Source organism: Rhinoraja longicauda, chromosome 6, assembly GCF_053455715.1.
Source record: "Rhinoraja longicauda isolate Sanriku21f chromosome 6, sRhiLon1.1, whole genome shotgun sequence".
Classification (NCBI taxonomy): domain Eukaryota; kingdom Metazoa; phylum Chordata; class Chondrichthyes; order Rajiformes; family Arhynchobatidae; genus Rhinoraja; species Rhinoraja longicauda.
The window spans coordinates 14,576,259-14,598,001 of NC_135958.1; the positions used below are offsets into that span (position 1 = coordinate 14,576,259).

Below are 21,743 nucleotides of genomic sequence, written 5' to 3' on the forward strand. Positions count from 1 at the left end.
TTCTTTAGTATTATCTGCCTGAGCTATCTCCTACATCCTTTATGCCCTGATTTCCCCCTTAAGTATCCTCCACAGTTTATGCTCCTCCTGGGATACACTTAATCTCAGCTGCCTATACCTGTCCCATCCCTCCATTTTCCTGACCAGACCTTCAATTTCTCTTATCATCCAGGCTTCCTGCTATGCCATTTGTTCTAACAATCCCAGTGAAAGATTGGATGAATGCCTTCCTCTGCAGCAATACTGTTGATGCTTTCATTTTCAGACACCTGTGATTTGGTAAAAGATCCAGGAATAAATAGAGAAATATGTGTTTTCAGCTTTTTAGACATTTAAATTCAAAAAGCTGAAGGGGATGCTGGAAATCTGAAATAAAATATTGAAAAGACTCAGCATGCCAAGCACACTGTGGAAGGAGATACAAGGTATAATGATTCAGATCAAAGATTCTTCATCAGAATTGATATTAACTCAGCTTCACTTTCCACATATGCTGCCCGACTTGCTGAGTGTTTCCAGTAGTTTCTGCTTTTATTTCAAAATATGCAGGTTGATCTGAAAGGCTGATGTTTATCACCAGAAAACAGTACTGTCCAGAATAAGGAGAACAATTTTCAATGTGTAGGAAGGAATTGCAGATGCTGGTTTAAATCAAAGATAGACACAAAATGCTGGAGTAACTCAGTGGGACAGACAGCATCACTGGAGAGAAGGAATGGGTGACGTTTCAGGTCGAGACCCTTCTTCAGACTGATGTAAGGAGAGTGGGAGGTATAGAGATAAGGAAATGTATAGATAAGGAAGGGTAAGGTCTGAAAACAGGACAAAGGGAATGGAGATCAAGGAAAATGTAGAATAGATCATTGTTAGTTGGGAGAAGGTAACAACAAAGCAAACAGAAATAAAATGTAGTCGGAGACAGTAAGACTGGTCGGAGAACCGGGAAGGGGGATGGGTTGGAGAGAGAGGGAAAGCAAGGGTTACTTGAAGTTAGAGAAGTCAACTCCGCTAGGGTGTAAGCTGCTCAAACGAAATATGAGGTGCTGTTCCTCCAATTTGCGCTGGGCCTCACTCTGACAATGGAGGAGGCCCAGGACAGAAAGGTCAGTGTGGGAATGGGAGGGGGAGTTAAAGTGTTTAGCAACCGGTTAACCAGAAAAAACAATTTTCAATGTTGCTGATACTGTTTTTTCCCTGTGTCTGTCTGTCTCTCTCTATTTCAGGCCATAGCATGTTTGCTGAAGCTGTTTCTTATATTCAGACCCAATATGAGAGCAAGAACAAGTCTGTGAGCAAAGAGATCTACACGCACATCACCTGTGCAACCGACACCAATAACATCCAGTTTGTTTTTGATGCAGTAACCGATGTGATTATCGCTAACAATCTGCGAGGGTGTGGACTGTACTAGAATCACCGGTGCTATGAGGGTGGCACTTTTGCAGATAATTCTACCACTGGTTTTCCAATAGAAGAAAACAGAACAGTCTCATTTCAAAATCAGCTTGCAGAGAGAGCGGAATTGGACAGGTTTTATCGTCACTTGCACTCATGAGTCAGGAAGCGAAATACATAACCCTTAAGGCGCAGTTATATTGCTACTTTTGCATTGATGGTTTAGGTGCCCTTCAATGCCTAAGTAGTGGTACAACTCATGAGACCACTGATAGCAGTGGAACCTGGAAGTGGGAGGAGACACAAGGAACTGCATTTGCTGGAATCTTGAGCAAAAAAAGTAAAGTGCTGAAAGAACTAAGGTCAGGCAACATCTGTGGAGGGAAATTATAGACATAGTTTCGGGTCGAGACCCTTCTTCAGACTGAAGAAGGACCTTGACCTGAAACGTTGTTTGTCTATTTCCCTCTGCCAGATGCTGCCTGACTTACTGAGTTCCTCCAGCACTTTGTCGTTTGGAACTGGGAGGGAGCCTCTCATTTTAGTTGGCTCCTGCATTGAGTGCCATATAATGTTTGCTTCGTGGTGCTGGCCCATTCATTCATACATAAGCATTCACATTTTTATCAATGTACACATGTATGCTCAGGTATACATACTTGGCCCCAATATATGAAACACACACAGAAACACACACACGCACATACACACGCGCATTGCATCCTTGTAAATTGTTCTTTGCCATCAGTTTTGGCAGTTTCACTCTCTCCGTTGCATGTTCTCATGGTGCATTCAGTTCAATCACATTTATCCTTGCATTCTCTCTACCTGAAAAGTTCATCATCTTAATGATGTAAATTTCAGAATTAAGAACTATACTGCTCACTCACTTCTCAATTTGATGGACAAGCGGATTATTTTGCATTTTTGGTGCGACTGTTAAAACTAAAATGGTGATTTAAGCAGAAAGATAATGCTGAGGAAATGGTGAATGATTATCTGGCTCATGCTGGGATTACAAGCAGGCTGGGCTTTGTCAAAACACTACTAACTAGTTGTGTGTTGTCTGGTCCATGAGGATTCATGTTATCTAGTCTTGTGGACCTGTGTTGGCCCTCTTGTCTGTCCGACCACTGAGGAGCCATGTCATCGGCTTCATGCAGACCTGCACTATCGGGTCAGAAGGAATCACCAAAGGTTTTATGGCTCAACGAAACAAAGTCAGTACTGGGGCCATGTGTTAATGTATGTTCAAGTGTCTGCCTTCCTTGGGGTTCACGATTACAGCCAAAGACTTAGGGTCCAGCATTTGAAAATATTTATTGTACCTGTCATGGTTGGTCAGTTGTTAACTTTCAAGAACTTCGGTAGGACGACCTGAGAAGTAATTGAGTCCATTATATCTGCACCAGCTCTTAGAGCTCTTAGAAGGAGCAAGACGTGCATATTATTTTTTGCCAATTAATCAAACTGCCAAATCATCAAAATTTTAAGTATGATCCTTTTAAACATTCCATAATTCTAACTGTGTAAATAGTGTACTTTCCCTGCACGTGAGAGGAGATTCATTAACGCTTCACCCTTAATTAGAGGTCACATTATACCTTAAAAGTCACAACTTATATTAGAAACTACAAAAATTAATATAAGGATGACTTAAATCAACATTATTTAACAGAACTAAAGTAAAATAACTTTATTTCTGCTCCATTTGATGATGTGTTTGTCTTTTCAAAATAAGCTGTTTTTGAAGATTTATTATTACACTGAGTTTTTCTGCAGTGTTCCTCCCTCTCCCCAGGCACAGGATGAGTATTTTGTGGAAGAATTCCAAAACCATAAATACCATGTTTACATTCTGATTGCATAGAAGAGTCTGGGCTATGTGGGATTAATCGCTTGTGGGATGGATAGGTGCAGAATTGACTTTCTTGGGTGTTTTTCACAACAGTTGAGTCACAGTCTGGCTCTTTAAACAATTAACAGGACTCCACTCAAAGCTTCAGTGGGAGAGTTTGGCATGGAAGTGGCAATGTGTTTATTTACATTCGGAACGGAATCAGGGGATATGGGGAGAAAGCAGGAACGGGGTAATGATTTTGGATGATCAGATATAGCTCTTAGGGCTAACAGAATCAAGGGATATGGAGAGAAAGCAGGAACGGAGAACTGATTTTGGATGATCAGCCATGATCATATTGAATGACGGTGCTGGCTCAAAGGGCCGAATGGCCTACTCCTGCACCTATTTTCTATGTTTCTATACTGAGTTATCCCATTTGAGTGATGCAGATAATTGCAGCGCGTGTCCATTTGTTCACCCAACAAGATGAAGCTTAGCATACCACACAGGCTCTCAACTAGCTACCAATAGGATCAGTGTCTCTGAATCCAACATTGTTTCAGAGAAGGAAAGGTGATAGAATAATGCTTGGTCCTCCAAGATCCCAAAGGCCTTAGTTGTTCACTCCCTCCGACAACATATGCAATCCCAACAATAGGTGGCAGCAAATAACCAACGTGAGCATTAGAAAATGATTCGGCAGATTCTGCTCCTGATATTTTCATCTCCTCTTAGAGAATCATTAAGGCTTCGCCCCTTGTATCTACATTGCCAGAAGGTGAACTTTTCTTCTCATAGAAAAGCTTTACCATGCTTTCTAACTCCCGGACCAGTGCATTGGCTGTAACAGCATTTAAAAGCAGGGGTTAGTTTGAATTTGTTACAGGACATGCACTGTCCTTTTACTGAAGATGGGACATAAGAATGCAGTACTTTGGTAGAATGATGATTTAATTTTAGGGTAATGCTGCCTCATAGCTGCTCCATATGGGAAAGTTATTGAGATAGCGTATGCCATTAATTTGATAGATGTCACCAGCTGTCAGTATTATTATAGTATAAATGTTCAAAGACCATCTACTGGCTTTGAGCCACTCATTAAGGTCTGCCACTTGCTGTATAGGCTTTGAACACCAGTGATGCTCATTTACCACTGAAAAATGTTCATCAACCCAATAATATGGTATTCTCTTCCACAGTTTTAACCACAAACTGGGTGATACCTAGTAATCTAGTGCAATAATATCAATAGGGGTGGAGTACTTCAGGTAAGTGAATCTTGAGGAACATGGAAGTACATCTTTGTCCAAAATCTAGCTGCAATGAAGTCCTCACTCTGATAGTATGTGCCAATGTTTAGTGCCAATCTCATGGTCATCTCTCTGTGGGGCTATGAACCAAAACATGGTTTAAGTGCCTGCTTAGGCTAATGTAGTATTTTATTGCTAATTACACATAAATGACATAGAACTTACAATACGTTTGTAAAAAGTATGTGTCAGTTTGTACATTAGCATGTACTGTGATTTATTTCTGTTGTTAATGTATTTATTAGTAAGATGTCAATAAAGTGCCAGCTGTTTACTGGTGTGTGCATTTGTCTCCTTTTTGTGTCTGAATTAATGAAGATGAGCATACTCTTTATGTCATTCAGACCTGTGATTCTGAGGTGAGAGACCCAATTTAGGGTTGCTACTCTAATTTTCAAGGAAGCAAAAATTAGTGAAGTAATCTTGGTCTCTGGAAAGCTTCTGAACGTCTTGCAGTATTGCTTTACATTATATATTTGTGCCGATACATGACTGACCATCATTACTATCTAAATAGGATATTTGGACTGTTGTCTATAGTTTCTATTATCAATGTTAATTACTAACATACAGAGTTTATGATTCTCTCTCAACAAGTACATGATTTTAGTTTGCTCAACTGTCTGCTTTTTCCTCTTATTAACTGACTTCTTACAGGATAATGTAAGACAACGAGTAGAATAACTGAATGCAAGTGTATACCTAGTGCAATTTCAGAGAATAGTAGTGTTTGATGTTGGAGGGAGCAGTCTGATATTTGATATTCAAAATGGTAATGAAATTCAGTCAAATGATGTGCCTCTGATATATCTGGGAGCCACATCACAATAAGACTGCCTTCCATTGTACAGTATGTTGTTTACTTCAAGAAACCTATGAAAAATTTGTTTTCAAATGGATGGATAGATTCGTTCAATTGGTTGGTCAATGAAACTGAAACCATTGCAGGTCTTATTAAATTGTTATTTACAAACAATTACAGCATCCAGTGAAGATTGTAACATTGCAGCTGTAATGATATGGCAGAAAACAATGAGAATTTGTTTTCTTCTATGAATGCAGTCATTGCCTACAAACCTTTTGGACAGTAGTTGGGGAGAGGGCTTGATAGAGCATATGATCCAGCACAAATCTTATCCCAATGCATCAGAACAGTCAACAGAGAATGTTGTAGTTTACCTTCTCACTATTTGACTGCGAGCTGCCTGATATGTTTCATACCAATACCATAGTGTTCAAGGCAAGTTTCTTCATGGAAGGAAGTGATATAATTGAGTTGTGTACCTTGGGTTTAAATCTGCCCAAGCCAATTGATCTCTTGGCTGACCTACCAGTTTAGACATACTGGCTCTTGAGCAACTTGCCAACAAAGCTAAAGAAAAGCTAGCTATCTTGTTAGCAAAAGTTATCTATCTTGTTAGCAAAAGCAAGCTATCTTGTTATCTCTTAGCAAAATCTCATGATAGTGAAGCACTGGTAGTAAATTAAATTTAAAAAAATTGCAGATGTTGGAGAATAGATAAAACAGAAAATGCTGGGAAGAAATTCTGCAGGCTTGGCAGCATCTGTAGAAAGAGAAACAGAGTTAATGTTTCAGGTCTAATATTCTTCAAAAGAATTAGGAAAGAAAGAAAACATGGTCGTTTTGAGTGTAGAGAAGGTTTGGAAGTGATAGGTAGAACAAGGGGAGTATCTATATTGTTAATATGTGTAAACAAAATGACAGTCATTGTGCATTTTGATGTTGTTTGCAGCAGGTTTAGTGACTGTGATTCCCATTCTCCACAAGCCTCACTCAATTAGAATATGATATTTTAACCTGGAAAGGTTAATTTTGTATATTAAAAATGACACCTTTAACAATCTAGAAACATGGTCATAAGAATAATGGGGTGAACAAGTTTAAATTTAGTTAAGAATTTAAATTAGATGTCAACAGAACAGAGCTAAATTCACATGTTTCTACATAGAGTAAACAGAGAAGGCTTTATATTTTAGATGCTGTGTGTGCGAGTGTGTATGTGCGTGAGCATATGTAAAATGTCTCTGCTTCTAAACATTCAATTGCCTGAACTCGGTCGAGTCTTATCTGTATCTAATATCTATTTTACTCATATTTATTAACCACGCTCGTTCATACGGTTTCCCCTTTCTGGTGCTAACGAATCCTCCTTTCTCTCTTTCTCTTCCTTTCCTTTCCCTTGCTGCAGAACCGCATGCACGAGTCTCTTATGCTGTTTGATTCCATCTGTAATAATAAGTTCTTCATCGACACCTCCATTATTCTTTTCCTCAACAAGAAAGATTTGTTTGCTGAGAAGATCAAGAAGTCACCTCTCACAATCTGTTTCCCTGAGTACACAGGTAGGAGTTTTACTGATTTAAACCTACCTTTCTTTAGTCTCTCTTGCAGTCTTTGCCTCACCGTGTGCATGTTTATGCATTCATTCTGTTCCTGTCTGATGATAGATGTTCACTACTTTCAAAGATACTAACCCTTTTCCATGTCGTGTTGTGGAGTCCATATCCTCAGGTCTTCCAGGCTTGACAACTCCAAATGCATGTGTGTAAACAGTGATTGTAAAATACACTGGGACTGGCTGAGCGAAGTTGAGGGTGTGGGTGGAAGGGAAAGAGAGTTTAGGTTACGTACTGGATCAGGGAGGAGGTTTTGCAGATCTGAGGTCCTTCCATATTTTGCAGAGTTTGAGGAAACTTTAACTTTGTGTAAGTATGTAAGATGGATGACAACCAATGAGCATCACATTTTATATCTCACTAACCTCAACAGAAATGGAAAGCCAGAAGATGTATAACACAGGCTGCCAATGGGTGAATATTGATACTGTACATTAATGAAGCTTCAGAACTTACCCCCATGATGGTCATATATTGAAATACTTGAGATTCCAATGAAGTAAAAACTGTGAAGGGTTCATGAACCTTCAGATATTCTTCATGTGTATGTTAGAAAATAATATATGAAAATAGAAAGGGGTTGAAGTGCTTGCCAGGTCTGGCCATATCAGGAGAAATAGAATTCACTTTTCATCAAAATTGGATGGCAATAATTGACAGTCTAGTCTCATGACATTGGTGTCATTTTATACCCATATTTTCTTGTACATTTCTATTTATTTGGTCATGATTCTGTATCTTTGTAGTATATACGTGCTCATTTTGGTACATGTGGATCTGGGTGTCTATGCATTTATCCTAGCAGATAAATGCAAACTGCAAATTATCTGTCCATTTATGTAAAGACCTGGATGCATGTGTGCATCTGCACATCTGTGTCTGTGCTCATATAGGTGGCCACAGTAAACCATTACATGTTTAAGCCATTACATCTGTCCATTTGTACATGTTTGTGGATTAGACAGTGGTCAGTGGTACCTGTCATGGCATTGGCAATGGGACTATCCCTGCAGTGTCTCACTCAGGTGATAATGTCATCTCACAGTTCCCTGTGGCTTGATCAGCAATGTTTGTCTCTGGTGAAACCCGGTGCTGGTAACGATAGCAATTTTGTCTGAAGCCAGACTTAAGACAGAGGAGGTCAGCGCCCTGTGGCAAGGGGTTAAAACATCCAGAGACCAAGTTCTACTGCATGGGCATCAGCACGTACACAGGTGGCCTAGGATGTAGGTGCTGACAGCACACACACACTAACCATCTACTCCTTTGACCTCTCTTGATCCCCTCCATCTCCAAACCTCTTCTCCTCAGTGACCCTCACTTCTTAAACTCCTCTGCCCTTTTAGTGCCCTCCCTCCAATCGCATGTCCCCCTCATTTTCGTTTCTCTGAAACAAAGGAAAGGTTATGCAGTTGGCAATAGGTTGCCAGAGTAGAGCATCTTCCCATCCCCTCCCCTCTCTGCGTTCCGCAGAGACCGTTCCCTCCGTAACTCCCTGGTCCACTCGTCTCTTCCTACCCAAACCACCCCAACCCCGGGCACTTTCCCCTGCAACCGCACGAGATGCAACACCTGTCCCTTTACCTCCCCCCTCAACTCCATCAAAGGACCCAAACAGTCTTTCCAGGTGAGACAGAGGTTCACCTGCACCTCCTCCAACCTCATCTATTGCATCCGCTGCTCTAGATGTCAACTGATTTATATCGGCGAAACCAAGCACAGGCTCGGCGATCGCTTCGCTGAACACCTGCGCTCGGTCCGCATTAACAAAACTGATCTCCCGGTGGCCCAGCACTTTAACTCCCCCTCCCATTCCCAGTCTGACCTCTCTGTCATGGGCCTCCTCCAGTGCCATAGTGAGACCCGCCGGAAATTGGAGGAGCAGCACCTCATATTTCGCCTGGGCAGTTTGCAGCCCGGTGGTATGAACGTCGACTTCTCCAACTTCAGATAGCTCCTCTGTCCCTCCCTTCCCCTCCTCCTTCCCAGATCTCCCTCTATCTTCCTGTCTCCACCTATATCCTTCCTTTGTCCCGCCCCCCTGACATCAGTCTGAAGAAGGGTCTCGACCCGAAACGTCACCCATTCCTTCTCTCCCGAGATGCTGCCTGACCTGCTGAGTTACTCCAGCATTTTGTGAATAGAGCAAAGTTGTGACCGTTTCAGGTTCACCAAACAGCATAAGGGGCAATCCACCCTGACCTTCCCCACTGGGAATTTCGCTGACTCAGGAAATGTGTGTCCAGAGAGCTATTCATGCCTGTAACATTAACAATGCTGCAATGCCCATTGGTAACTTTCCAGCTTGGCTTTCAATCTCATGGGACTGAAAAATTACTTGTATATTACTCACAGAACAACCAGTTACTAATACCATTTCGCCTGAAGGCCAAGCATAACTATTTTGCAAAATTGAGACACATCAGTTTCTTATAACGTGCTTTAGCTCAAACAATGCATCATTACACCACGGAACACAACAACACAATTTAATATATGAAAATTGTGATCTTATGAGCACTTTTAAAAACAGTGTTAACAAGCCCTACAAAAACTGAGCTAACACACCTAAAATATAGAAAAGACCACAAAGGGAAGCACAAAGTAAAATGAGGACAAACAATATAAATTTATAGTGACGATATGAAGTGTAGCCAGATCATGAAAAGGTTGACTAAATAGGACAAGGAGTAATTGAAATTGAAAACAAGTAATGAAGGAATGGCTGATAGATAAAGGGAATATGCTTCAATAAAGTGTCCTGGAAGCGACTTAACTAAAATTGTGACTCGTGGTGCATGATGAATGAGGAAATGTGAACAGAAAAGTGTTTGACAGAAAGGATGCAATTAAATGAGTATGATTCTGATAGGAGAAAGGTGGATGGGGAGTAACCTATGAACAACTACTGAGTTATTTTTAAAACATCGATGAAGAGTGTGGATAACGAGAGTAATATCTCAATGTTCACTGATTAAGTGATAAGCGTTTGCCAAGGAAAATGTGCTAGAGTGTGTTGAAAAATTATCAATGTTTTAACAGAAAGGATTGAGGAATCCTCCTCATTAAGGAGTGACTGATGAGAGGTCATCAATTTATAATGTGAACCGAGACCTTTGATCTGTCAGGTAACTGAGAGTTATGGCAACAGGCAGGAAAGTGCAGCAGAGGCCAAGTTCAGATCAGCCATGACCTACCTGACCGGCAAAACAGGCTCAAGAGGCCAAGAAGCTTGTTACTGTGCAGAGTCCTTCTGCTGTTATATTGGGAGATATTTCTTTGCATGCAAAGTTGCTGGAATTATTTATCACAGGGAGCTGTAAAAACAGTAAGCATTACATCTTTTAAGGGAAACTTGGTTAAATATTGGAAGTACAAAAATACATAGGAACAGAGAGGAGAATAGGGCAGTCATATATTTGGATTGCTCTTGGCTTTGACTCTGGGTTGAATTGAAACCTTGTGCTCTATAATCTTTTACATATGTAATGTAGGAAGATTGTGCGAGTATTATATAAAACAGGTGATGGCAAGATGGCGGTCTGCTTTGCATCTGTCCTTTTTATTTCTTTTGAAATCAATGTAACTTGAGCTGCTAATTTGCATTTGTCAATATTTCATTGCCACACAAGATAAAGGATTTAGCTTTTTGTGCACTTGTGAGCTGGAAGGAAGGAAATGCCACAAGCGCATTGAGACTAAGCTTGAACGCTCCTGCAATAGGTATTCTGAGGTCAGGTAGAAAGGATTAATGCCAATTGATGTGATTAATGCAAAGCCATGTGTTTACCACTCTGGTCATGTCTCAGAATGAGCCTCAGATCACTTCTTACATTGCCCACATAATGCTTTAAAACATTGATCCTTTATAATCTTTCTAAGAATTAATCTTTGGGAATAACATTTTCTACCATCAGAACATCTACCATATGAACAGTTTCTACCATCAGGCCATCAGGCTTCTGAACTCATAAACACATTTCAAATCATATATGTTGATTATTTTTAATATTGTCTTTTTACCTTACTAATGTAATTTTTTATCTTATTTATCCTTGGAATATTACTGCTGAGGTGACCCGTTGTCTTGTCAAATACATTTCATTGTACCGTTGACCCTGTGCCAACCTACATATGACAAATACAATTTATTATAATAATAATAATAATAATATTCATTTATTGTCATTGCAACGAGTACAACGAAATTAAAAAACAGCCAATCCTGACGGTGCGTACAAACATATATGCAATAAATGCAAAAACAAATAAATACATAAATACAATTAAATTAAGTACAAGATTTTTTAACGGTGTTGCCTAGTGCACAGGTAGTGTTCAGTTCTCGTATGGCCCTGGGGTAAAAACTGTTCTTAAGTCTGTTTGTTCGGGATTTGATTGACCTGAAACGTCGACCAGAGGGCAGATGAACAAACAGACGGTGGCCGGGGTGGGATGGATCTTTTATTATTTTGCCTGCTCTACTGAGGCAGCGCAGGCTGAACAGGTGCTCCAGGGAGGGCAGTGAGCAGCCGATGATTTTCTGGGCCGTCGTGATGACCCTCTGAAGGGCCTTCCTGTCCTTTTCTGAGCAGCTGGCATACCATGTGGTTATACAGTATGCCAGCACACTCTCGATGGAGCAGCGATAGAAGGACAACATGAGCTTCTCCTGCAGGTTGGTTTTCCTGAGGATCCTCAGGAAGTGGAGTCTCTGCTGTGCCTTCTTTACTGTGGTGATGGTGTTGGTAGACCAGGTGAGATCCTCTGCGATGTGCGTACCCAGGAACCTGAAAGCTGGTACCCTTTCCACGCAGACCCCATTGATGTAGAGTGGGTCGTAATCTCCACTGGTTTTTCTAAAGTCAATTATAAGTTCCTTTGTTTTGGAGGAGTTCAGGACCAGATTGTTCACTGAACACCATGCTGCCAGCCTTTGGATTTCATCCCTATAGGCTGTCTCATCTCCTTCTGAGATAAGTCCAACCACAGTCGTGTCATCCGCGAACTTGATGATGGTGTTGGTGGGATGGGTGGGGGCGCAGTCGTGAGTGTAGAGGGAGTAAAGGATGGGGCTCAACACACAGCCCTGTGGTGAGCCGGTGCTCAGTGTAATGGTGGAGGAGAGGTGAGGGCCTATTTTGACTGTCTGGGGGCGGTTGGTCAGGAAGTCCTTGATCCATTTGCAGATGGTTAGGGAAAATCCAAGGTCGGAAAGTTTGGTGACCAGTCTGCTCGGGATGACCGTGTTAAAGGCAGAGCTGAAGTCGAGAAAGAGCATCCTCACATAGCTCCCCTGGTGTTCAAGGTGGGTCAGTGCAGTGTGAAGAGCAGTGTCGATGGCATCCCCTGTAGACCTATTTGCTCTGTAGGCAAACTGGTATGGGTCGAAGGTGGGTGGGAGGCTGGCTTTGATGTGCTGCAGGACCAGTCTCTCGAAGCACTTTGTGATGACCGGTGTGAGTGCTACCGGACGGTAGTCGTTAAGACCGCTGATGATAGGCTTTTTCGGCAGTGGGATGATTATGGCGGACTTCAGGCAGGGAGGGATGGTGGATTTTAAAAGGGACAGGTTGAAGATTTTTGTGAAGACCTCAGATAATTGGTCTGCACATTCCCTCAGCACTCTGCCCGTCACACCATCGGGGCCTGCAGCTTTCCTGGGATTCACTGCTCTGAGCACTCGCTTAACGTCATACTCCTGCACAGTGAAGGTGTTGCTCTCAGGTGCTGGAGAGGGTGTAATGTCTGCCACTGTAGCTTTCACCTCGAAACGAGCAAAGAAACAGTTAAGTTCCTCAGCCAACGAGGCGTCGCCGTCGGCAGTCGTGCGGTTGCTGGTCTTGTAATTGGTGATGTGCTGGATGCCTTGCCATACCCGCCGTGGGTCATTGTTGGAAAAGTGGTCCTCAATCTTCCTCTTGTAGGACGCTTTGGCATCCTTGATGCCTCTCTTCAGGTTGGTTCTAGCAGCACTGTATAGAGCTCTGTCACTAGACCTGAAGGCGGTGTTACGGTCCTTGAGGAGAGACCTGACATCCTTTGTCATCCAGGGTTTTTGATTGGGGTACAACCGGATGCGTTTGTCGACGGTGACATTGTCAACGCAGTTTTGGATGTAGCAAAGTACAGTTGATGTGTACTCCTCCAAGTCCTGATCCTCAAAAATATCCCAGTTGGTCCTTTCGAAGCAATCCTGCAGCTGCGAGGAAGCTCCTTCAGGCCATGTCTTCACAGTCTTTATGGTGACTGGAGCTTTCCTCCTGAGTGGGGTGTATGCTGGGGTTAGGAATATGGACAGGTGATCTGACTGCCCCAGGTGTGGTAGTGGTGCTGACCTGAACCCCTTCTTAATATTTGAGTAAACCTTGTCTAGTGTGTTTTTCCCCCTGGTAGCACATCTTATGTGTTGTTCAAGTTTCGGGAGAACTGACTTTAGGTCTGCATGGTTGAAGTCCCCGGCTATGATGTGGGCTGCTTCTGGATATATTATATTATTATCATTAAACTACACTTTAAATCCCACTGTGTTAAGTGTTTTTAGAATTGGTTCTGAGGTTTAAAGTAGTATTTCCAACATTATTGATCAGAAAAATTCAGTATGTTTGAATGTAAATTGTCAATTCATCTTCATATAAGTGCAGAGGGGTGAGGCTGCAGGGGGATGAGCTACATTGACTAATAAATTGGAGGTTTGATTCAGCCGTCAAGTCAGAATGTTGCCTGAAATAACTTCCTCTCTTTTTATTTGAAGGAGCATCCATGACATCATGCAGCAAAGTATTCTCAGGATCTAAAATTATCTCAGACTATTCTGCTAATAGACAGTATGTGCCAAGGTTCACAACTTTGATTTTTCTCAGACATTCCCCAATTTCCATAAGGTATCCTGAAGTTTGGCATTCAAAAACTCCCTGTACTTAGAAGGACTATTACCAATAACCTCTGCATTGGCTAATGCTCTCTCTCATTAAAATCTTTACAGTCTAGCATGATCACATGTCATGAAGTTATAGAGTCTTGCAGTGTGGAAACAGGCCTTTTGACCCAACTTGCCCTCACCGGCCAACATGTACCATCTACACTAGTCCCACCTGTCTGCATTTGGCCCATATCCCTTTAAACCGGTCCTATCCATGTACCGGTCTAAATGTTTCTTAAACGTTGTGATAATACCTGCCTCAACTACCTCCTCCGGCAGCTTGTTCCATACACCTGCCACCCTTTGTGTGAAAAAGTTACCCATCAGGTTCCTAGTAAATCTTTCCCCCCTCACCTTAAACCTATGTCCTCTGGTTCTCGATTCCTCTATTCTGGGGAAAAAACTCTGTGCATCTACCCGATCTATTCCTCTCATGATTTTGTACATCTCTATAAGATCATCCCTCATCCTCCTGCGCTCCAAGGAATAGAGTCATAGCCTGTGTTTACTGTTTGATTACTCTTTTTCCCTAATTACTATTCATACAGGGGATGTGGGTATTGCTAATAAGGCAGTGTTTATTCCCCATTCCTAAAAGCTTGGGAAGATTATGATAAGCTAGCTCTTGGTGCCACTAAAAAATGATGGTATTCCCAAAAGTACAAGTAGGTGATGAATGGCAGAATGCTGACTTGCCAACCATTTAAAAAAAACAGCAATATTCTTTGTGTCAGGGTTTTGTGTGTGGAGGTGCTAAAGTCGCAATATGCTTGGCTGCCAGAATATTGGCCAGAACACCTGGGAAAACTTCTGTGCCCTTCTTCATGATCAGGCCTTGGGATATTTCACACCCACCTGAAAGGGCAGGAAATTCTCTTTAATGACTGATCTAAAAGACGGCACTTCTACAAAGCACTGCAAATGTCTTTAGTCCTGTACTGCTGAATGTCAACCTTGTACCAGGAGTAAGTTTCAAATCTACAACCTCCTGCTTTTAACACAAGCATGCTGTTCACTGCCACAGTGAAGAGTCGTCTGTGCTGACAACATATCAAGCGCCTAAGTCTTTTCGGTATCAGATTGCCTGTGCTGTTGTGTTTTCTATGTTTGTGTGTGCATGTGTGTAAGTATATGTGTGTACATGTGCACATTTGTGTGCCCTCCCTTTGTATGGTGTCTGGGTGTTTAGTACCTGCACATCAGTACTGATGGCCGTTATCATGACTGACATCACAAGTGAAAACTCTGCATCTTGGCATTGGCGCAGGGTGTTTCAAAGCATATCCATTGTGAAAGGGTATGTTTAAGATGATGGAATTCAGGAAAAATCTTTGGAATTAATAAGTTATCAGGAGAAAGCTTCCAATGCTCTGGGCATCGCTACAGAGCAAAACAGTTATGATTATAAGTTTGGTTCTTCAGTATATTTTGGTCAAGAACAGAACATCTTAACTGTGGTGTCACACATAGGTTCCTGTCACAAGAGGTCCATTACAAGGAAAGTAGTTATCTGAGAAATATTTAGAAATAAGGCTTGACTCTGTATTTATCACTGGTTCCAGCGCAGAAAACTGATATGAGGGATCAATTTTGGAGCATTTTCACTCTATGCCACTCAAATATGCTGCAGCACATTATAGCCACTGCAGACAACCTCAGATGCCTTATTGTAACGTGCCAAGAAAAATATTTCTGATGCTGATGCTGAACAAGCCAATTAACCAGAAGAAAATATGGGGCAGCTTGTGTGTTCCTGGTTAGAGGAGACTTCATTGCATGTTAATTAAACTACTTTGAACAGATGCTACATTTATAAGTTACAACAGCTGGGCTCAGTTATGCTAAGAAATATAATTTGTATCAGAAATCACAAAATCTACCTTCTGGAACATATTGTGGTAGTCAATCAAGCACACTTTATTATTACAGAAAATATTGGGGATACTCAGTAGGTCAGGCAGCATCTGTGAAAATTACGTTTTTCTCATTTTTCCAGTTCTGATTAAGGGATATCATCCTGAAAATTAATCCTGTTTCTCTCTCCATAAATGTTTCTTGACTGATTCAGCATTTGTGGCTTTATTTCTGCTTTTCAGCACCAGTAGCTTTTTTTGTTTCAATTCTTTGTTATTATGATCGCATCCAGTTACAGGTCCACCCCAGTTTACGAATCCCAAACTTATGTGCAGTCTGTGAATATGAATGAGCATTTGGCAGATTGGCAGTGTGGTTTCACACTGCCAATCTCAGTTCTCAGGAATGGAACTCTGTTGTAACCTGGGAAGGTTCGGAATACACTCACATTCCCACCTTACCTAACCATAGAGAGAAATGTTTCACTTTTCCTATTTCTCTTCTTCGAGTGTGGCTGTTCAGCAGCAAACCCGACCAACTACCAGAGTGCTTAGTTCCATTGTAGAAACAATAAACTGCAGATGTCGGTTTACAAATAAAAGATGCAAAGTAGTGGAGTAATTCAGCGGGCCAAGCAGCAAACTTGGAGAACATAGATATGTGAATTTCGGGCCCGGGCCCCTCTTCAGACTGAAGTCGCAATCCTTCTTCAGTCACATTACCTGTGTTCTGTTCTATTGATAAATATGATGCAAAAGACTGTGAAATCATGAATAAGCTCTCCAGGCTATTGTTCCAGGACAACTCATTCAGGATTTCAATGTATTTGTGCAGCTCCCATAATATCTATTAAACAGATTGCCATCCATTTTCTAAGTTCATTTACATCACTGGTCCAGTATCAATAATTTCTGCGCTCACAACCCATGAGGTTGATGTAGAGCTCTTGAGATTGCTACATAATTTTGCCATCCCACCAACTTAAATGACACTGTAGAGATAATTCAGTTACTTAAATATTACTGTGTAATATGAGGTATTGAAGTTAACATTGATCCCTCCTTCAGTTAGTGAGTGGCAGAGCTCTAATTGGGGTGCTTCATTGAAGATCCACAGAATGGTTTGTCATACATTGGGCCAATGCAGGTAAGGACACCAAATTTCCATCCCAAGAGGACATCAGTGAACTCTGTGGGGAGGGGTTTAACATAACAATGCTTTCAAGGTCACCATTGCTCCAGTTTTAGTTAATCAATTGTGAGATTATACTCACAATCTTTGAATTTGTGTCTTTTGACCATTAGTCCAATAACCACTGTTACTGAACACATGAACCAGCTGTTAGTCAAAAAAATTCCAGATCAATAACATTGAGGAGTTGTAAGCAAAATCAATAGATTTATTTTCATACCGACACCACTTTTCAAATTGCTCTGTGCCATCAGCTATCAGTGAGTGGGACACAGGACAGTACTAAAATGCCAGTCTAAGTACTCCACAAAATAAGTAACATTTGACAGAGTATTAAGTGTTTTGGTTATTATGTTATCAAACTAATGGTCAGAAAACATCAAGTCAGATCCCATCACAGCAGCTGGGGAGGTTCAACGTGTCCATGCCCTGCAGACCAGCTATTACCAAAGCAGACAGGGTGCCAGAGAGAGATGCCATAGCACCAGAGTACAAGTTGGAGGGAGACTTACTGATCTTAGTTGGTGCTCTGACCTCACCGTTGATATTGTGATTCAGTGACTGTGCTATAAAGGAATGACAGGGAAGGAAGCTGGATTTTTTCTGAACATGGACTGTCAGCGGTTTTGTATGGAATATCAGAAAGGCTGTAATGTGCCTTTCCTTATGCTGAAGCCTACTTTTTCTTCCCATTCTACCCTTGCCTTTAGGCTCCAACACTTATGATGATGGTGCAGCCTACATTCAAGCACAATTTGAGACCAAGAACCGCTCTCCCAATAAGGAGATCTACTGCCACTTGACCTGCGCTACAGACACAGGCAACATCCAGGTGGTCTTCGATGCCGTCACTGACATCATCATTGCCAACAATCTCCGAGGCTGCGGCTTATACTGACTTTACTGTCTAGAGGCAAATTTGGTGATGATTATTGAATGCAAGTTGGTAAATAAAGGCATAACGTATATAATTCTTTTTAGTTGTTATCATAAGCTGCCAACAGAACTAGACTCCTGAAACCCGCAGCCTTATCACAAACTTGTATACGATTAACACTTTACTTCACTTTAAGAGAAATTTTACAAAAATCTTTGAAAAAAATACCCAAATCCCCCCCCCCCCCCCCCACCTTCCACCAACACTGGAAGATGAGCCCTTTTATTGCTATTGTGTCTGCCTGTTTTTAACACTTGACTGTGCTCTGAAACCCGTGTGCCACTTCACCTTCCAAGCACAAGGCCGAGTTTCCAGTGTTTAGTTCCGTGGCAGCTCTTTGACTAATATGTTAGGAAACCTGAGGACGCACAGGACAGCACCATATCAGCTGCATTGAGCCTCCCTCTTCACATGGTGGAATGGAACGGCCCTGAGTTAAGCACAGCAACAGCCTTGGATCTTTCCACTCCGACCGAGAGAGGAGAGGGGCTTCCGTTTACTAAAAAAGCTTGAAGGTCTACTCTTGCCAGAGAAGTTTTATTTTGTTTTCTTTCTTTGACTATCCTTACCAGTGCCAACTTGCCCCTCCAGCCCTTTCCTTACCCCTCCCTGTGGTGAGCTTGTGAAAATGGCTTAGCCAAGTTGGTGACCTGATAAATGTTTCTCCTGCTCCCTCCCCTCAGAGTGTGCATGAAGAATCTATTGCGTGTTTTGTGTGACGGGAAGGTTCCCCCCAGATTCCCTTTCTGCAGACTGTATAATGGACTATCCTGGTGCCCTTATGTACAGATAGCATGATCTTTGGCCTTTGTGAGACACAGCCTTCCAACACGGTCAATTCAACCTTCTGGAAACTGAATGGTGGTTGTGTGTTTCAGTAGAATGCTGTAGATCTGGTTTTAGCCCAGTCTTTAAAAGTAGAAGCTAAAATAATAAATTATTTAAAAAATCCATTTCCTGTGCTTTGTAGCTTCAAAAGGTAATTTCCCCCAATTTTTTTATTTAATTCAAGACATTTTGCTGAGAGGTTGTGTACGACACTTTAATTAGTTGACCCAAATTAATGTTTTGGATTATACTGGTTCAGCACTGCTTTGATTACTCTTTAGCCACATTCTGCATTTGTAACATCTTTACTCGGCCTGGAGTCCTTCAGCACGCACTATGGACCCTGACTGTCTCTCGAGACAGTGCAACTGTACAGTAACAAGGAAACTCTGTTTAGATTTCTTAGTTATAATTGTATTGGGATTAAAAATATAATTAAATTTGTTCACCCTCCAGGTTTGTATAGAAAAGCACAGCTCTCACTGGCCAAGTAGGTGCAGTAAAGATGTCCCCTTTTACAATATTTGCTATGATAATGTGTAATATATAAGTTAGGCTTTATTTCTTTCTCAGTGAACTTCTGTGCTGCTATTTCTTCTTTTTAGTGAATGGTGTTTTCTCCCGTGGGATGTTAGTGACGCAAACACCTCGAATGTAGTGTTTACATTAAAGCCACAGTTTTCATAACCAATATTGTTTGTCATTTCCTAGTTTGATTGAAACAAGGTTGCACCCCACCGTCTGAATAAAGCGTGACCCTTAAACGTTGACAGTGAACCAGCTTGTAGGAAAATGGTGGTCGTCCGTGGTGGAGGCGTTTCTACTTTATTTATTGATTTGTTTCTTCGATCTGGTGTCTGTTCAACGTGGCCAGTCTCTTTTACAGATGATGGAATATTCGTGTGTAGCTCTTAAATAAAGAGGAAATTTGTCAGTAACACTAAGTCTCCTAACCTCTGGTTTTCAGAATTACAATGTTCCTTCTGTTTATGTTTTTCTTTATGTGCTTGGTACATTTGTGCAGTCTTTGTTTTTTTTATTCTCTTGAAATGTGTGGGAGCTGCCTGTTCTGCAGCATTACCTTGCCCATTGAGTGGTGCTGCTCATATTTCAGTCCCCACGTGGGATGTTTGGTTGTGATCAGTGACAATAAGCAGTGCAGAGGAACCACAGTCAGTTTCATTGAACTTAAAGCACACCAAAAAGTCTTGCCTCATCTACTAAATTCTTTAAAAATATGTAGCAAGCTGAGCCTTAGTCTTCTTTCTGTGCCTGACAGATTAAAAGAGTCACAGAAAAAATCTGTTATCTTTGAATTTCTGTCAGATTCTTAGTGAAGAATTAGGTTTTTATTCACTCTGGTTTTATCCAATTTAACATTTAGCCTCATCCTTCTGTGAAAACACATCCTCATTTAAGCACTTGGTGAGCAGACCATTTATAAGGGCCACTTTGAAATCCAGCAATTCTTGCATGTAGATGCCAGTTTTCTGGGTTCAAAGTCAATGTTGCAATGAGACCTTTGCTGATTTTAAGGATGAGTTTCACTGATATTGGGAACATCTTTAATTTGGTGAAATGTTTTAAGCATCACATACATGTCATGTTTGTTCATTTGTAGCCTAAAGAATTATTAAACTCAAATGAAATTAATTGTCCCTGTTATTACCTCAATCAAACAAGCATAGTAACATTAGATAGTGGGAGTTCAGGGGATGGGTTGGCATCGGTTGATGTTGGGGTACACAACAATGAGATTAAATGTGTTTACACACAGATTTTATGACATTACAAAGTGATTTCTGTTTTAAATGAACCTCAATTGGTAGTTTAATTCCAGAGTCAAGTTTCAGCAGACTCCATAAATTCTGCAATGGGAATATGCCATCCAACTTTTCCAGTGTTTTACAGATAGTCTGTAAGACTGTCAATTAAAACCAACTGATTTCAAATGTTTCCAAAACATTGATTCACCCTTCTGATCTCAAAAACGGTGATGCTTAACGTGAGCCAGACCTGAACGTGGTAATGAGAATTAACGGATGTAAACTATGCAAGAAAAAGGCGGCCCAATGACACAGCTAGTAAAGCTGCCGCCTCACAATGCCTGAGACTCAGGTTCATTCTGATCTCGTGTGCTGTCTGGGTGGAGTTTGCATGTTTTCCCTGTGACCACATGTGTTTCCTCTGAGTGCTTCAGTTTCCTCCCATATCCCAAAGACGTGCAGATTGGTAGGTTAATTGGCCACTATGAATTGTCCCTAAAGTAGGTAAGTGGTAAAATATGAAAGGATAATATAAAAATATGAAAAATTGAATTAATATAAGATTAATATAAATGGGTGGTTGATGGTTGGTGGACTAAAGGATCTGTTTCCATGCTATATCTTTGTGTAGCTCTATGGACATAGCAATTGATCAGGGACAAGGGAATGAATATTATTAAAGGGACTGTCCTGGAAAGATAATCAGTATTATCACGGGGGACTTTTGGAAGGATGCAAAGAGTCCTGAATTGGTCTTGGAAGTAATATATTTATTTAAAAACTTAAACCATCCTGCAAAAACTTGCAATGGTTTCTCTGTAAAGATATTGCAGTATGTGCCATGCCTATATGTCAAAATCTGGCCAGATCCAGGAATGAAGAATTACTATATTATTTAAAATTATGAAAACTATATGTTTCAGTAAAAAAGTAGCCATTATCCACTCAATCTCAGGAAATTATATTGGACTACATTTAAAAAAAGGGGTGGGATGCTTTGTATCACGTTAAATGCAAAACTAAACATGCCCACTGTAACACATTCAAGTATAGGGCAAGATGGGCAGTTGATTATGGGAAGTTAGTTGCCTATTTATCTTGACTAATGTGATTTATTGGGTTTTATTTATCAATAAATAGGCCACAAAATAGGACAGTCTTGGTGCTCTATAAAATCACACATGGAGTAACGTGAATGGTTTCTAGTCTCCTTATCTAAGAAAACATAAATCTGTCTTGGTGTATGTAGATTCAGTATATATATTCCTGGGAAGTGGGA

General features: G+C 41.1%; 1 protein-coding gene across 2 annotated transcripts in view; it reads left to right on the top strand.

Moving 5' to 3' along the window:
- Positions 1-19,389, top strand: part of gnao1b (guanine nucleotide binding protein (G protein), alpha activating activity polypeptide O, b) — a 211,135-nt gene extending 191,746 nt beyond the window's left edge. The window contains exons 7-8 of one of the 2 annotated variants that reach the window (XM_078400501.1): positions 6,759-6,912; positions 17,644-19,389. In XM_078400501.1, the coding sequence (XP_078256627.1) occupies positions 6,759-6,912; positions 17,644-17,831 (342 nt within the window). In that variant the 3' untranslated portion in view covers positions 17,832-19,389. Of the gene's footprint in view, positions 1-1,223; positions 4,809-6,758; positions 6,913-17,643 lie in introns of those variants that run through there. The other variant, XM_078400502.1, reaches the window with a different exon arrangement.
- Positions 19,390-21,743: the final 2,354 nt, after the last annotated feature.